We start from the raw sequence: 17,758 nt of genomic DNA on the forward strand, positions 1-17,758 counted from the left end.
TTAAAGATAGTCCTCAAACTCTGCATTTACACTAATGGAAGATTTGGCATAGCAGGTTTCCACTCCAATACATGCCTTTGTAGCCTTTATTATGAATTGATAGTTCTGTGGTAAATTAGTTAGTCCAACTGGTGTTGCTACAGTGTAAAGATAAATAGCGTAGAGATTTGGAGGCTCTAGGAACACATGAAGAATGAAGACAGTAAGCGCAAACAGTTACAAATGTTGGTGTCACATACCCATTTATTCATCCTGAGAGAGTCCATGCGCTGGCCAATGCCATATCCAGATTCCATGCCCAAAGACTTTGTAGAGTTGGGTGGGATCTCAGTGGGTGGTCATTGAGAGAGAGGTGGTTCCTGGTGTGGTCTTACCAATTAGGTCTTCCATGGGTATTCCTCCTGTTTGGGGTCTTCCCACTTTTACGCAACCAGAAAACCTCTTATATTGTTCTGACTGCCACCTAATACCTGATGCATATGCTTTTTTCCTTATCTGTGCTTTCCCACCGCATGAATATTGGGATGGCCTGTTTTTCATAGTTTGTTTCCCCTTATTCTTATTGGCATCTATGCACATCCGTCCATAGTAACCTGCAGTCAGAGCATGACATTCCGTGGTGTTACAATCAGGTATCTCGTGGTCTTGGACAGTTGTTGTCCATTGCAGTCAATTTCTCTGTCACTTCACCTGTTGGCACATCTTTTACAGGAATCTTGTAACCTTACTGGCATAGTGTTATTCCTAGGTCACCCACTCACATCAAGCATTCTTAGCCATAGGCTTAAGCTATGTAAGCCTTGCATCCCAGCTGTGCATTACTTATACCTAATACACAATCATCATTCCTAAATACTTATCAATCTTGTACTTAAATCTATTTTACATACATTGATTATATATGAAATAGCATATGAGTGGACCATAACACTAAGTACAATGAAAAATGGATGATAAAATTAACTAATTGGCTACACCTTCTTGCCTCCTCCATGCTTCCTCTGCTGGGAAGGGAAAGAGGCATGGGGCACGTGGCGCAGAAGACAATGATGTTGGCTTCATTTGTGCTGGTGAAGTTCTTTTGATTGTCCCCATAGCTTCCAGTGTGCATACATACACACCATACATGTGAACTCAGATTTTTTTTTTTTTTTTTTTTGGCTAGCAGATTGTCTGGGGCTGAGCCCTTAGCAGCCTTACCTTTTTACTTCCTGTCTGTGAATGCTACATGTTTAGTGCAAATGATCATAAGAGCAGCCATACTGGGTCAGACCAAAGGTCCATCTAGCCCAGGATTGTCTTCCAACAGTGACCAAGCCAGGTGCCCCAGAGGGAATGAACAGAACAGGTAATCATCAAGTGATCCATCCCCTGTCACCCATTTCTAGCTTCTGGCAGAGGCTAGGGACACTATCCCTGACCATCCTGGCTAATAGCTGTTGATGGATCTATCCTACGTGATCTTATCTAGTTCTTTTTTGAGGCCTTTTATAGTCTTGGCCTGCTCAACATTCTCTGGCAAAGAATTCCACTGACTGCATTGAGTTGAAAAAATACTTCCTTTTGTTTGTTTTAAACCTGCTGCTATTAATTTCATTTGGTGACCCTTAGCTCTTGTATTATGAGTAAATGATTATTTACTTTCTCCACCCCAGTCATGATTTTATAGACCTCTATCATATCCCCCCTTGGTAGTCTCTTTTCCAAGCTGAAAAGTCCCAGTCTTATTAATCTCTCCTCATATGGAAGCTGTTCCATACCCCTAATCATTTTTGTTGCACTTTTCTGAACCTTTTCCAATTCCAGAACATCAGTTTTGAGATGGGGCGACCACATCTGCATGCAATATTCAAGATATGGGCATTCCATGGATTTATAGAAAGGCAATTTGATATTTTCTGTCTTATCTATCCTTTCCTTAATGATTCCCAGCATTCTGTTTGCTTTTTTGACTGCTACTGCATATTGAGTGGCTGTTTTTGAGACCTATCCACAATGACTCCAAGATCTTTTTTGAGTGGTAACAACTAATTTAGACCCCATCATTTTATATGTATAGTTGGGATTGTTTTCCTATGTGCATTACTTTTTATTTATCAATATTTAAATTCATCTGCCATTTTGTTGCCCAGGCACTCAGTTTTCAGAGATCCTTTTGTAGCTCTTCTCAGTCTACCTGGGGCTTAACTATCTTGAGTAGTTTTGTATCATCTGCAAATGTTGCCACTTCGCTGTTTACCCCTTTTTCCAGATCATTTATGAATGTTGCAATGGACTGGTCTCAGTATAGACCCTGGGGGACACCAATATTTACCTCTCCATTTTGAAAACTTACCATTTATTCCTACCTTTTGTTTACTATCTTTTAACCGGTTACCAATCCATGAGGACCTTCCCTCTTATCCCATGACACTTACAAATAACATCCTCTCATAAGATATGGGAAATTCAGGGCCTTATGGCTGATCTACCTTACACAGTGTTCCATAAAGATAAGGTGACTCTTTGGAAGGAACTTGGGGTGCAGCCTAAGATTGTTTCCAGTTTTCACTTAATTGCAAGATGAATCAACTGATTTTTTTCTTTCCCAAGACTTGCTTTGTGGGGGAAGGTAAATTGGACAGTATTAAGGGTCAAGCTTTTTCCACACAAAGATTATTTATGTAAGTATCTAAGTGGTAGCTAAGTTAAATCCACCCAGGCAGGTTAAAGCCTGTTCCATCAGGAATTAGGCAACGTCCTTAAGAAGCATTCCTATTTCAGAAATTTGCGAGATGGCTACAGGAGATCAGTCCACACTTTTATCTGTTCCTTAGTTGATGCTTCAAGATCAGATGTCCTTTTTGGTAGAGCAAGGCTACAATTTTTGTTTAAATAGGACTCCCAGGCCCACCTCATAATTCTGAGGTAACTGCTTGCTAGTCACCAGAAGAGAAATCCATGTTGAAAATATTGGAAGTAACGTTTGATCTTCAGTAACTGATTCTTCAAGATGTGTTGTCCAGATGGATTCCACAACTCGCCCTACTTACCTGCTTCTACAGAATCCTATAGCTACAGTATTCTGTATTACTGGCAATGGAACTGAGGAACTGCTCTGTTTCTGTGCTCTGGTGGGGGGCCATGCAGGCACAGCCCCCAACACACTGGTAGCTAAAAAGAATTTGTCATATGTTTGGGGTGCATGTGCATCAGAAGTGGAATTCATGTGAACACAGTTACTAAAGATGACTGTTCATTCTTTGACTAATTGTCCCTCTGAGTGCTCCAGTTCAGGATGTGCATTTGCCCAGGCGCTTTTGTAGGAGATTTTGTCAGCAGCATCCATGGGTCTGCTCCTTCCCCCTACATGTTCTTGTGCTCTGAAGGAAGGGTAAATAGGGAAGAGTGGACTCACCACCACTTCCAATTCCTACTCAACTGCTTGCGGCTCAAGAGGGAGTGTTGGGTGCCCATTTAGCTATATGGGTAACTTGCTAATTTTTCTTTGTTCTTTAGTTTAGTATTTTCTTTCTCATTTATTAAGCAGAATTTGTGCTTTGGGTTGGTCCCATTCTCTCCCTCCTCCTCCTCCTCCCCCTCCTCCCAATTTGGGCCTATCATTCAACATAACTGGTTAGGAAACTCATTCAGCCTAGCCCTCCATCTGCAGCCTTTCCTAACCAGTTATGCCCAAGACTCCAGGCGTTAAGCACTGTCAGACCTGCCCACAGGTCTTTCTCCTGCAGCAACATGCATTCTAGCTGCCTCTGCTGTCTTGGAGAGACTCACGCCCCTTCCAAGTGTAAGATCTGCACTGCTTTCAAAGGCAGATTTAAACTGAGGAGGCTGGAGTAAAACTCCTTTATAAAACATTCTTTGAGACCTGCAGGATCTGAGGTGCCTGCCCATCCTTCCCCGGTACATCGTCTTCAGCTGCTCAGAGTACTTCAGTGACCATGGGGGCCCTTCAGAGTCTTCCAGAGCACCAAAAAGACCCTATTCTCCAGAACAAAAAACAAAAGGAGGGGAAAGTCACCCTCTCAAACCACATCTAAAGATGCCTCATATCCTGGTATGAGTACTTTTTCTTCTATCCCCCTGTGGTATAGACACCCCAGCACAGGCTCAAAAGAGTTCTCTGAGTACCAAGCAGCCAGCCAGCAAGCAAACAGGGGCATCATCGGTACTGGACTCAGTACCAACACAACCACTGGTACCAACACCTTGCCCTTCTGATGGTATTTGCTCTGATTGTGAGGTATTGCTTCAGGGTTCCTCCAACTTCCAGTTCTACTTTTTCCTCTTTTGGTGTATATCCTGAGGAAGACACTCCCAGCAGGAGATGGACCTGACATTGCTGGCAGGAACAATCTTGGAGTACTACCCCCTTTTCCTTACATCTAACCACAGTGGGCATCCTAAGGTGAGCAGTTTTAAAGGATACTCTCATGTAAGAGAGCACATTAGGAACAGCAACCACACCAATACAGGGCCCTATCTCTCAGAGGGATTCTCCACAGGAGCAGGAGCCAGGTGCAGAAGTGGACAAACGCCTCCTTCCCACACATCCTCCTCAGTAGATACAATAATCTCCCCTTCCCATGGCCTTCTAATGCAGATGATTTCAGGGCCTTCCAGGAATTTATGAAAAGGATTGCAGAGGCCTTACAAATCCTGCTAAGAGATGCAGGAACTTCATCATTTCTTTCAGAACATTCTCCAAGGCAAAATCACCTTGCCCATCAACAGTGATGTCACCAGCCCATGTGGTGTGGTAAACTCCAGCTACTATACTACCCACATGTAAGAGGGCTGGTGAAAAGATACTATATTCACCACCAAGGGCTCAAAGTACTTTCTCCCACTGAACCCCAACTATTTGGTGGTTGATGCTGTTAACAAAAGGAACAGACAGCACCACTGTCTAGATCAATGCTATCTGACAAGGAGCTGAGACCCTTTTAGCTGGAAGAGTTACTCCCCTGCCACTTTGCAATTCAGAGTAGCCAGTTACCAAGCCCTGACGACAGAATATTTTGGGAAATCATATTTTAAGTTCATGCATTTTATTGAACTTCTGCCACAGGACTAGGAGGAGTAGTTTCAAACCCCCATCACAGAAAGCCAGATCATTGCCAAGGCCTCACTCAGTGCTGCTGATTCAGCTATGTACTGCTATAGTCGTTTTGAGGTTTTGGTTCCAATCATCCAGCCTACTCCAAAAAGTACAAAACACTGGAGAACCTTCTGGGTCTTGAGCTGTTTAGTAACATTGCAGACAGGTCCTTCCAGTCACAAAAAGACTGGGCATCATTGCAATCCCTCAGCATCTACACACCTGCAGCAACAAGAAAATTCAGTATGCTCGAAAGGCAGCTCCACAGTCTTGCCCAGTCCATTATAGCCCATGAGACTTGTGGAACCTCTCAAAGAAGCCAGGATTCTCTAAGAAAGGGTTATCCTCCAGTTACATAAGTCAGTGACTTTCTCAAAACAGTTGTTTTGACCAGTTGGTCAGGAGTCATAACCGGTCTCCTATTCCTGATCTTATGCTATGCCCATCCCCCCTCAACACCCCTGTGGTGCTCCTCTCCCATTTCCTGCCTGCCTGAGAGCTTATCACCTCTGACAGATGGATCCTGGATGTGTTTTCAGTGGGCTGTTCCATTCAGTTCAACTCCCTCTTTCCCATCCTTCCTCTCCATCCCACTTCAGGTATGCTTCTTACGGGGCTGTCCTAAAACGGCAAATACAATCCCTTCTAATTATGGGGACGATCAAACCTGTTCCACTGGACTTCCTCAGAAAAGGAGTACTTCTTAGTCCCCAAGAAAAATGGATGCTGGAGACAGGACATTGAAAACCTTCATCCTCTCGCAGTGTTTCAGAAAGGTAGCTCTCAGCAATAATTCCCTCTCTGGATCTGGGAGAGATTTATCTCTTTATTTACTCTTTAATTTCTCCCTTGATCTTCAGGATGCTTATTTTCCTATGTATACCTCTCATCATTGTTCCACTTTTTGGGTCTCCTCGATGGAGAAGAGTCTACGCTGAGACACACACAACAAATAGACTTCATAGGGGCCACTCTGGACTCCATTACTTCCAGAGCATGCTTTCCCACAGGCAGGTTCGTTACAAAGCCTAGCCTTGTTTTACAATGTAACAGAGCCTGCATGCCACAGCAGAAGGCTTACCTTCCACCCTGGGCCACATAGCAGCATGTACCCTCTTGTAACACCGTTGGCAAGACTACATTCCCATTGTCTTCAAGCCTGGCTGAAGGCAGTTTACACATGGAGTAAACAGTTTATCCAACTGGGTATCAATACCCCAGATGGTCCTCAACTTCTCCCAACAGGTGAGGGGGCAAAAAGTCTGTGTGGGAGTTCCATTCTTGGATTCCCCTCCCACAAAGATAATCCCCAGATGCCTTCCTGCTAGATTGGGGTACTCACTTTCAAAACTTTACAGCTTGGGGCAAATGGAATCCTGCAAGAGGCCACTCTAGTCACATTTTACAATTGGGGAGTCCATTATGCTTGCCATTGCTTTACACTCCATATCAGCAGCCATTCAGTGCTGAATAACAATGTATTGCATAAATCATTGAGGAGCAAGATCCTGGTCTTCGTGCACAGAATCCATAAAATAATGGAACTTGTGTATATCTGAGCATATAGAGATCAGTGGTTCATCTGCCGGGGCTATAGTACACCATAGCAGACACCCTGAGCAAGGTTTTCTGCCATGACCATTCATGAGTGGGAGTTCAATGATACAGTATTCTGGAAGATTTCTTACCTGGGGTCTTCGAGATTTCTTTGCCATCAACATGAAGTCCTGATTATCTTGCTCGAGAGGAGGACACGGTCACAGCTTGCTGGAAGATGAGGCCAAGAGATAACAAGAACATGTACTCTTCTGTATTTGTCTCCCGACACCATTACTTCCTCAAAGTCCTGAACAGGTTGAAACAGGAGAGATCAAGGACCATCTTCATAATGCCATTGTGGCCAAAGCAGATGTAGTTGGAAGAGCTCTTCCAACTGTCGTTGCCAGGGCCAGCTCTACGCACCAGCAAAACAAACGGGTTCTAGGGGCGGCATTCCGGTGCAGGCCATGCTGCCCCTAGAAGTGTGCCCCAGCTTGCCCCCGCCTGCTCCCCTGAGCGCACTGCTGCCTCTCCACTTCTTTTCCCCCGCCCCCGTTTCAAGCAGCAAGCCTGGGAGGGAGGAGAAGCTGAGCGGTGGTGTGCTTGGGGGAGGCAGCAGTGGTGGAGCAGAGGTGAGCTGGGATGGGGAGCGATTCCTCTACTCCCCCATTACTTCCTGCGCTCTCCCCACCCTCGCTCACCTCCGCTCCATCTGTTCCCCTGAATGCGCTGCTTCTCTCTCGCCTGAGAGGGAGGGGGGAGAAGCGGAGCGGCAGCATACTTCTTTCCACCCCTCCCCCGAGCACGCCCCATACCAGTGCCTCCTGCATGTTCAGAATAGCTGTTCAGTGGCGTGCAGGAGGCGCTGGGAGGGCGGGGGCATAGTTAATCAGGGGGCCTGCGGACTTATTGGAGTAGAATCATAGAATCATAGAATATCAGGGTTGGAAGGGACCCCAGAAGGTCATCTAGTCCAACCCCCTGCTCAAAGCAGGACCAAGTCCCAGTTAAATCATCCCAGCTAGGGCTTTGTCAAGCCTGACCTTAAAAACCTCTAAGGAAGGAGATTCTACCACCTCCCTAGGTAACGCATTCCAGTGTTTCACCACCCTCTTAGTGAAAAAGTTTTTCCTAATATCCAATCTAAACCTCCCCCATTGCAACTTGAGACCATTACTCCTCGTTCTGTCATCTGCTACCATTGAGAACAGTCTAGAGCCATCCTCTTTGAAACCCCCTTTCAGGTAGTTGAAAGCAGCTATCAAATCCCCCCTCATTCTTCTCTTCTGCAGACTAAACAATCCCAGCTCCCTCAGCCTCTCCTCATAAGTCATGTGCTCTAGACCCCTAATCATTTTCGTTGCCCTTCGTTGTACTCTTTCCAATTTATCCACATCCTTCCTGTAGTGTGGGGCCCAAAACTGGACACAGTACTCCAGATGAGGCCTCACCAGTGTCGAATAGAGGGGAACGATCACGTCCCTCGATCTGCTCGCTATGCCCCTACTTATACAACCCAAAATGCCATTGGCCTTCTTGGCAACAAGGGCACACTGCTGACTCATATCCAGCTTCTCGTCCACTGTCACCCCTAGGTCCTTTTCCGCAGAACTGCTGCCGAGCCATTCGGTCCCTAGTCTGTAGCGGTGCATTGGATTCTTCCATCCTAAGTGCAGGACCCTGCATTTATCCTTATTGAACCTCATTAGATTTCTTTTGGCCCAATCCTCCAATTTGTCTAGGTCCTTCTGTATCCTATCCCTCCCCTCCAGCGTATCTACCACTCCTCCCAGTTTGGTATCATCCGCAAATTTGCTGAGAGTGCAATCCACACCATCCTCCAGATCATTTATGAAGATATTGAACAAAACGGGCCCCAGGACCGACCCCTGGGGCACTCCACTTGACACCGGCTGCCAACTAGACATGGAGCCATTGATCACTACCCGTTGAGCCCGACAATCTAGCCAGCTTTCTACCCACCTTATAGTGCATTCATCCAGCCCATACTTCCTTAACTTGCTGACAAGAATGCTGTGGGAGACCGTGTCAAAAGCTTTGCTAAAGTCAAGAAACAATACATCCACTGCTTTCCCTTCATCCACAGAACCAGTAATCTCATCATAAAAGGCGATTAGATTAGTCAGGCATGACCTTCCCTTGGTGAATCCATGCTGACTGTTCCTGATCACTTTCCTCTCCTCTAAGTGCTTCAGGATTGATTCTTTGAGGACCTGCTCCATGATTTTTCCAGGGACTGAGGTGAGGCTGACCGGCCTGTAGTTCCCAGGATCCTCCTTCTTCCCTTTTTTAAAGATGGGCACTACATTAGCCTTTTTCCAGTCATCCGGGACTTCCCCCGTTCGCCACGAGTTTTCAAAGATAATGGCCAAGGGCTCTGCAATCACAGCCGCCAATTCCTTCAGCACTCTCGGATGCAATTCGTCCGGCCCCATGGACTTGTGCACGTCCAGCTTTTCTAAATAGTCCCTAACCACCTCTATCTCTACAGAGGGCTGGCCATCTCTTCCCCATTTTGTGTTGCCCAGCACAGCAGTCTGGGAGCTGACCTTGTTAGTGAAAACAGAGGCAAAAAAAGCATTGAGTACATTAGCTTTTTCCACATCCTCTGTCACTAGCTTGCCTCCCTCATTCAGTAAGGGGCCCACACTTTCCTTGGCTTTCTTCTTGTTGCCAACATACCTGAAGAAACCCTTCTTGTTACTCTTGACATCTCTTGCTAGCTGCAGCTCCAGGTGCGATTTGGCCCTCCTGATATCTTTCCTACATGCCCGAGCAATATTTTTATACTCTTCCCTGGTCATATGTCCAACCTTCCACTTCTTGTAAGCTTCTTTTTTATGTTTAAGATCCGCTAGGATTTCACCATTAAGCCAAGCTGGTCGCCTGCCATATTTACTATTCTTTCGACTCATCGGGATGGTTTGTCCCTGTAACCTCAACAGGGATTCCTTGAAATACAGCCAGCTCTCCTGGACTCCCTTCCCTTTCATGTTAGTCCCCCAGGGGATCCTGGCCATCTGTTCCCTGAGGGAGTCAAAGTCTGCTTTCCTGAAGTCCAGGGTCCGTATCCTGCTGCTTACCTTTCTTCCCTGCGTCAGGATCCTGAACTCAACCAACTCATGGTCACTGCCTCCCAGATTCCCATCCACTTTTGCTTCCCCCACTAATTCTACCCGGTTTGTGAGCAGCAGGTCAAGAAAAGCGCTCCCCCTAGTTGGCTCCCCTAGCACTTGCACCAGGAAATTGTCCCCTACGCTTTCCAAAAACTTCCTGGATTGTCTATGCACCGCTGTATTGCTCTCCCATCAGATATCAGTACCCTCGAGGACCCCCATTTGAAAAACGCAGATCTAGTCAAATTTTGCCATTTCTGTACTTTTGCTAAGCCATTTTGAGACTGAATTTAAAACTAGGCATATAGCTTAAAAAAAGTCTACCTGTTGCAAGTAACATTACCACAACTGAAGGGCTATAGACACTGTTTTATTACTGTTCGTGTTAATTTTTTGTTTGGCAGCTGTCAGTTTCATTGCTTTCCTTGAATAGTCAATCAACTTTGTGTACCTTTTATGTAGTCAGTATATTTTTGTTATGCCTTTCACACAGCAAGAAGGCGGTTGGGGTTGGGGGGCGGGAATTGTCTTTAAAATGTAAAGATTGGAAAACCATAAAAGGATCAGGGAGACTTAAACAGGTTCATTATTTGAAACTACACCTGACTTTTTTTTTTAAACTACCCATATTTAAAGTTTTGTGTGTCTGCAAGAGGTTTAGTGCTCTAGTGGGAAACACTATTGTTGCTCAAGTGCAAGCATTTAATTTGGCTATACATGAGGCTTTTTCCTAATTTTGCACTGTTACAGAGGCACTTCCATTGCTGGTGAGGGTTATTCAGTCACCAGATGCCAAAGCCAAAGAGAACGTCAATGCAACAGAGAACTGTATTTCAGCAGTAGGGAAGATCATGAAGTTCAAACCTGATTGTGTAAATGTTGATGAAGTCCTGCCACACTGGTTATCATGGCTTCCACTACATGAAGACAAAGAAGAAGCTGTTCATACTTTCAATTACCTGTGTGACCTAATTGAGAGGTAAGGTAAAAATTTACTTCGATATAATGCATAAAATAAGCATACTGGTAGTCTGCTTATTTTTCTTGTACACAGTCTCCAATAATGGACCTATACTTGTTTTTATTTCTCTAGTGTACACATTATCTTGAACATGAAAATTAACGTTTTTCTTTCATATTCCATTAGTAAGGCTAAGATTTTTGTCATGGATATTTTTAGTAAGTCGCAGACAGGTCACAGAATAATAAATAAATAAATAAATAAATAAACAGAATGAAGAAAAATTCATGGAAGCCAATGATCTGTCCCTGACGTTTTCAAAAATTTCCATGATTAAAATGGGAAGGGGCTGGACAGCTGCGGGATGACTGGGAGCTCCAGGGGCCCTCACCACCCATGGGGACTCAGAGCTCTAGGGTCCGCCTGCCTCTCAGTGGCAGCCGGGGGGCTGCCTCTGCCCTGCTGCCCATGGCAGTTTGGCGCTTGAGGGGCCCCGCTGCTTCAGGCGATAGGGGTATCTCGCACCTCCCTGCCACTGTGGGAGACAGTGGGACCCTGCTGCTGCCGGGCCTGAAGTCACGGAGGTCTTTGGAAGTCATGGATACTGTGAATTCCGGGATCTCCGTGACAAAATCATAGCTTTATTCATTAGTAACAAATTTAATTCTAGTTTTCAATAGTGTTTAGTTAAATGTTTTCATATCTTGCATCCAGTTGCTGTGCTGATATAGTATCAGCATGAGACCTTAAGGAAAATTCCAGCAGTTCTTTGACACCATTCCTATGATCACTTACCAGTATTGCAACATAAATAGACATTTTAACTACCAGCAACACGCAAAACAAATGACCTTTTTTTCTTCCGTAATTGGTTTATAAAACATCTTTGTTTCTTGATGTGCTTTGATCTTTCAGGTGTTCATGGAGCAGCTATGTAAGAAGTAAACAGTGAAACAATGCAAATAATCCAGTTTTAGAGTACAGTGGTAGTGTCTCCTTTAGTGCAGTTCTGAAGTATTGGCAAGTAGCCCAATCAGAGATTCTGGGCTTTCATACAGTGTATAGCACTTCCAAGACTGGGTATCTATATTGAGAACACTGGAAGGAGAGAGAACCTCTTCAGGTAGTATTAGAATTCACTCCAGTCATATGGTACATAGGGTGATCTATCCTCCAGACATCTGGTACATTAGGAGCAAGAGAAAAATGAAGGAAAGTGTAGGTCTTTTGCATAGCAGGGAAGCAGAGTTGATATCAGGAAGTCTGATGTGTTTAATGCTCTTTCACTTCATTCTTCGCTAAAAAGGTTAATAGTGACCAGATACTCAACACAATTAATATTAACAAGATGGAAGGAACACAAGCCAAAATAGGAAAAGAAGGTGTTAAAGAATATTTAAGAACACAAGAATGGTCATAGTGGGTCAGTCTAATGGCCACCGAGCTTGGTATTCTGTCTTCCGACAGTGGCCAGTGCCAGATGCTTGAGAGGGAATGAACAGAACAGAGCAATTATCATGTGATCCATCCGCTGTTGTCCAGTCTGAGCTTATGGCAGTTGGTGGTTTAGGAACACCTGGAGCATGGGGTTATCCCTGACCATCTTGACTAGTAGGCATTGATGGACCTATCCTCCACAAATTTATCTTAATTCTTTTTTGAACCCAGGTACACATTTGGCCTTCTCTAGCAATGAGTTCAACTAGTTGACTGTGCGTTGTGTGAAGTACTTCCTTATGTTTGTTTTAAATCTGCTGCCTGTTAATTTCATTGGGTGACCCTTGGTTCTTGTGTTATGTGAAGGGGTATATAACTCTTCCCTATTCACTTTCTCCCCACCATTCATGATTATATAGACCTCTGTCATATCCTCCTTTAGTCATCTCTTTTCCAAGCTGAACAGTTCCAGTCTTTTTCATCTCTCCTCAGATGGAAGCTGTTCCATACCCCTAATCACTTTTGCCCTTCTCTGTACTTTTTGTAATTCTAATGTATCGTTTTTGAGATGGGACAACTGGAACTGCATGCAATATTCAAAGTGTGAACATATCATAGATTTATATAGCAGCATTGTTTCCTGTCCTATAGTCTATCCTAAGAGTTCCTAAAATTCTTAGCTTTTTTTGACTGCCACTGCACGTTGAACAGATGTTTTTAGAAGACTATCCACAGTGACTCCAAGATCTGTCTTGAGTGTAAATAACTAATTTAGACTCCCTTTTGAACTTAATCAGGATTGTTTTCCAATGTGTATTACTTTGAATTTATCAACATTGAATTTCATCTTCAATTTTGTTGCTCCATTCACCCAGTTTTAGGCAATCCCTTGGTAGCTTTTTGCAGTCAATTTTGGGTTTAATTATTTTAAGGAATTTTGTCTTCAAATTTTGCCACCTCCACTGTTCACTCCATTTTCCAGATCACTTATGAATATATTGAACAATGCTTGTCCCTGTACAGACTGAGGCCCCTGTTATTTACCTCTTTCCATTGTGAAAAATGACAATTTATTCCTGCCCTTTGTTTCCTATGTTTTAACTAATTACTGATCCATGAGAGGACCTTACCTCTTACCTTATGACTGCTTACTTTATTTAAGAGCCTTTATTGTGGGACCTAGTCAAAGGTTTTCACAAAGTCCAAGTACACTATATGCACTGGATCACCTTGTTGACATCTGAGAATTCTCAAATAGATTGGCGAGGCATGACCTCTTTTTTTACAAAAGCCATGTTGGCTTTTCCCTGATATGTTGTGTTCATCTATGTGCGTGATAATACTTTCCTTTACTATGGGTTCAGCCAGTTTGTCTGATACTGAAGTCAGGCTTACCAGCCTATAATTGCCAGGATCACTTCTGGAGTCTTATAAAAATTGGTTACATGATCTATCCTCCAGTCATCTGGTACATAGGGTGATTTAAGCAATAGGGTGACCTTAAGCAGAAGGTTACATACCATAGTCAGTAGTTCTGCAATTTCATATCTGATTTCCTTTAGACTCTTGGGTGAATACCATCTGGTCCTGGTGACTTATTACTGTTTAACTTATCAATTTGTTCCAAAACCACCTCTATTAATACCTCAGTCAGTTCCTCAAATTTGTCACTTAAAAAGAATGGCTCAGGTGTAGGAATCTCCCTTACATTCCTCTGCGGTGAAGTGATGCGAAGAATTAATTTAGCATCTCTGCAAAGGCAGAGATAAGTTAGGTAAGCTCAATATAATCAAGTTGGCAGGGGCTGATGAAATGCATTCTAGGGTACTTAAGGAACTAGCTGCAGCAATCTCAGAACTGTTAGCAGTTACCTTTGAGAACTCATGGAGGGTGGATGAGGTCCCGGAGGACAGTTTAGGTCCCAGAGAATTGGAGAAGGGCAAACGTTTAGTAACTATCATTAAAAAGGGGAACAAAGAGGATCCACAGAATTACAAACCAGTCAGCCTAACTTAATACCTAGAAAGATACTGAAACAAATATTCAACAATCAGTTTGTAAGCATCTAGGGGATAATAGGATTATAAGGAACAGCCAACTTGTCAAGAACAAGTCATACTAAACCCACCTAATTCTTTTACGGTGTTAATAGCCTAGAAGCAATGTTTCTCTGACTGGTCCGTGGACCACTGCTAGTCCCTGAGCTCTCTCTGGCACAGTTTAGGAAGGCAGTAAGCCGGTCCCTGGTATCAAAAAGGTTGAGAAACACTGGCCTAGGGAATGGGGGCGGCGAAGCAGTAGACATAATGTATCTTGATTTTTAGTAAGGCTTTCAATACAGTCCAATGTGACATTCTCATAAGCAAACTAGGGAAATGCACTCTGGATGAATTTACTAGATAACTGATTGAAAGACTGCACTCAGAGTATTATCAGTGGTTTGCTATCACACTGCTGGGGGGGGAGAGGGGGAGGAGGAGCATATTTAGTGGGGTCCTGCAGGGTCAGTCCTGAGTCCAGTACTAGTCAATATTTTCATTAATTTGACTTGAAGAAAGGGTATATTTATAAAATTTGCCAATGACACCGAGCTGGGAGGGATTGCAAGCACTTTGGAAGACAGGATTAGAATTCAAAAGAACATTGACAAATTGAAAAATTTGGTCTGAAATCAACAAGATGAAATTCAGTAAAGATAAAGGCAAAGTACTACACTTAAGGAAAAATCAAATGCACAACTACAAAATGGGGAATTAACTGGCAAGATTGTAGTACTGCTGAAGAATCTGTTATAGTGGATCACAAATTGAATAAGAGTCAACAATGTGTTTCAGTTGCAAAAAAGGCTGATATTCTGGGGTCTATTAGGTGTGTTTGTAAGTAAGACGGTGGAGGTAATTGTCCCACTTGACTCAGCACTGGTGAGGCCTCAGCTGGAGTAGAGTGGTGAGTTCTGGGTGTTGCACTTTAGGAAAGATGTGGACAAATTTGAGAGTCCAGAGGAGAGCAACAAAAATGATGAAAAGACCTATAAGGAAAAGTTTTGCTTTTTAAAAAGAGCTGGGTATGTTTAGTATTGAGAAAAGAAGACTGAGGCCCTGAGAACAGTCTTTAAATATGCTAAGGGCTGTTACAAAGAGGATGGTGATCAATTGTTTTCCATGACCACTGAAGGTAGGATAAGATGTTACGGGCTTAATCTGCAGCAATGGAAATTTAGGTTAGAGATTAGGAAAAACTTTCTAACTATAAAGGGCAGTTAAGCACTGGAAAAGGCTTCTAATGGAGGTTGTGGTACCCCAGTCATTGGAGGTTTTTAAAAACATGTTGGACATGCCAGGGATGGCCTAGGCTTATTTGGTCCTGCCTAAGTGTAGGGGGCTTGTTCTTCCTCAGTGCAGGGCACTGGACTTGAGGTCCCTTCCAACCCTATGATTATATTTTTCATTCTTAGCTTACAGTCATAGAGCAGATTGTGATGAGAACTCATGGAGTACCTACAAGCGTCAAATCTCATGATGCTTAGTATAAACCAGGGTTTGAAACCAAAATGGTACTGCAGGCATTGTTAGATATCTTGGTGATGCATAATTGTATGCTCACGCTGATACTGTTAGACCTGTCAGCTGCCTTCAATACCATTTGGGTCTGTCATATTCTCCCTTTAATCTTCTCAATGTCTTTGATTGACTAGCACTAACCCTTTTCATATTTCAAAGTCCTTGTATTGTGGCATTCCTCACTCTCGGTCAAGGGAGGCTGGTTGGCTCTCCCTTTGGAGCTAGTCAGTACCACTTTCCATCAGCTCTGGGAGGAGAGAGTAAATCAGTTTAAAATATACAAAGCTTTCCCTACCACAGTGCTCCAGTCCCTGCTGTATGGACTTTCCCAACATAATTGTATTAAACTTCCAACACAGTGGGCTGGCCTGCTCTGCTGAAGCCTATCTAAGGCACATAACTTTTCTGATAAAGCGTAGCCCAACTTTATAAATAAGGAATGTTCAAATTAGCCAGATCTTAAAATGACAAAAATAGAATTTCCTTCTAGAACAGGATGCACTTAATGATGCTGAATAACTTCAGGTATGAATGTGCAGTTCTAAAAATCAGAAATGTCTTGAAAAGCAGTTAAATGTAAATTGTATATGTAAGTTATCTTTTTAATTAAGATGCTAACACGGGCATATTTGTAACATGTATACTTTTTGATCTCCATCAGTAACAACCCAATTGTCCTTGGTCACAACAACGCTAATCTTCCCAGAATATTCAGTATAATTGCGGATGGTGAAATTCATGAAGCAATTAAACATGAAGATCCATGTACTAAACGGTTGGCTAATGTTGTTCGTCAAGTGCAGGTGAATGTGAATTTATTTTGTTGTAAAGGGAATCATTCTAGTTTGCTCTGTGAGATGTAGGAATTGTAAAACTAGTGTTCAGAACCTATTCTCTGAAATAAACATGATGCTGCAACCAGTGTTCACTCTAAGAAGAAATATTCCAAATTGATTCCTAATATTAGATTATGCAAATTCAGTGCAACAATCCAGATTAATCCCGATACCACTATGTAAGGTACTTGAACCAGAGTGTACATTTTTTATGAATACTTCAAAAATTACATGGGTCATAAAAAAAGATAAACACTTGGAACAATGGCATGGTTTACCTTTTACATAACTCCCTTTAGTTTTCTTTACCTTTTCTCAGGTGATTTGAGCTACACTTTTTAATTTCTAAAACGTTAACTTTTGTATTTGATGCAAAATATATTAAAATGACCCAGAAACTGGGCAACTACAGGGCAAGGGTACACAGGCTTATTCAAGAAGAACCTTGTGAATTCTATGTTGGAAGAGACTGAGCTGAGTGAAGTGCCAGCTGTCTGCTACCTTTACTATACAATGTCATTGATGCATTGTGGGTTTCAATGGAAACTGCTTGTGTAAGGGCATTTAAAAAAAAAAGAGTAAGCAAAATCTACAAATTAAGTAGTACTATAAGATAGGGGCAATAGAAGGAGGGCAGTACTGAAATGTATTTATTTTAGGTTTTTTAGATAATGGAAGCACCTACTTCAAACTCTGGTTGACCTGTACAAAATATAAAATTTAAAATAAAATCACATTAAATTACTTGTCACCTTAGAGGCTAACAAATTTATTTGAGCATAAGCTTTTGTGAGCTATAGCAAATGAGCTGTAGCTCACGAAAGCTTATGCTGAAATAAATTTTAGTCTCAAAGGTGCCACAAGTACTCCTTTTCTTTTTATACAGTCTAACACAGCTGCTACTCTGAAACCAGTCATTAAATTACTTAAGTCTCTGCCATTACCCCCAGCCACAGATCTTAATTATTCTATGTCAATAGCCTTGTCTAGCCCATCCTCAAAGATGAACTTTTTATGATGATACAACTGACTGACGAAGCAGGGCTTTGAATGGAAGGCGGTTCTTCCACCTTCAGAACTATGGGGAAATAAAGTGGCCCTACTTTATCAAGAAATTGCATCTCTAAGTAAACTTGCATAGTTGCTAACTACCCGACTGTGGAAGCTGGTGGAGGAGCAATGAACAGAGG

The 17,758-nt window shown here is 42.9% G+C and overlaps 1 protein-coding gene across 2 annotated transcripts in view; it reads left to right on the top strand.

Moving 5' to 3' along the window:
- IPO5 (importin 5) overlaps nucleotides 1-17,758 on the top strand; it is an 83,730-nt gene that overhangs the window by 62,344 nt on the left and 3,628 nt on the right. Inside the window, exons 24-25 of one of the 2 annotated variants that reach the window (XM_038394970.2) lie at nucleotides 10,525-10,753; nucleotides 16,394-16,535. In XM_038394970.2, coding sequence (XP_038250898.1) covers nucleotides 10,525-10,753; nucleotides 16,394-16,535 — 371 coding nt within the window. The remainder of the gene's footprint in view (nucleotides 1-10,524; nucleotides 10,754-16,393; nucleotides 16,536-17,758) is intronic. The other variant, XM_043504700.1, reaches the window with a different exon arrangement.

The sequence above is a fragment of the Dermochelys coriacea genome, chromosome 1, assembly GCF_009764565.3.
Source record: "Dermochelys coriacea isolate rDerCor1 chromosome 1, rDerCor1.pri.v4, whole genome shotgun sequence".
NCBI lineage: Eukaryota > Metazoa > Chordata > Testudines > Dermochelyidae > Dermochelys > Dermochelys coriacea.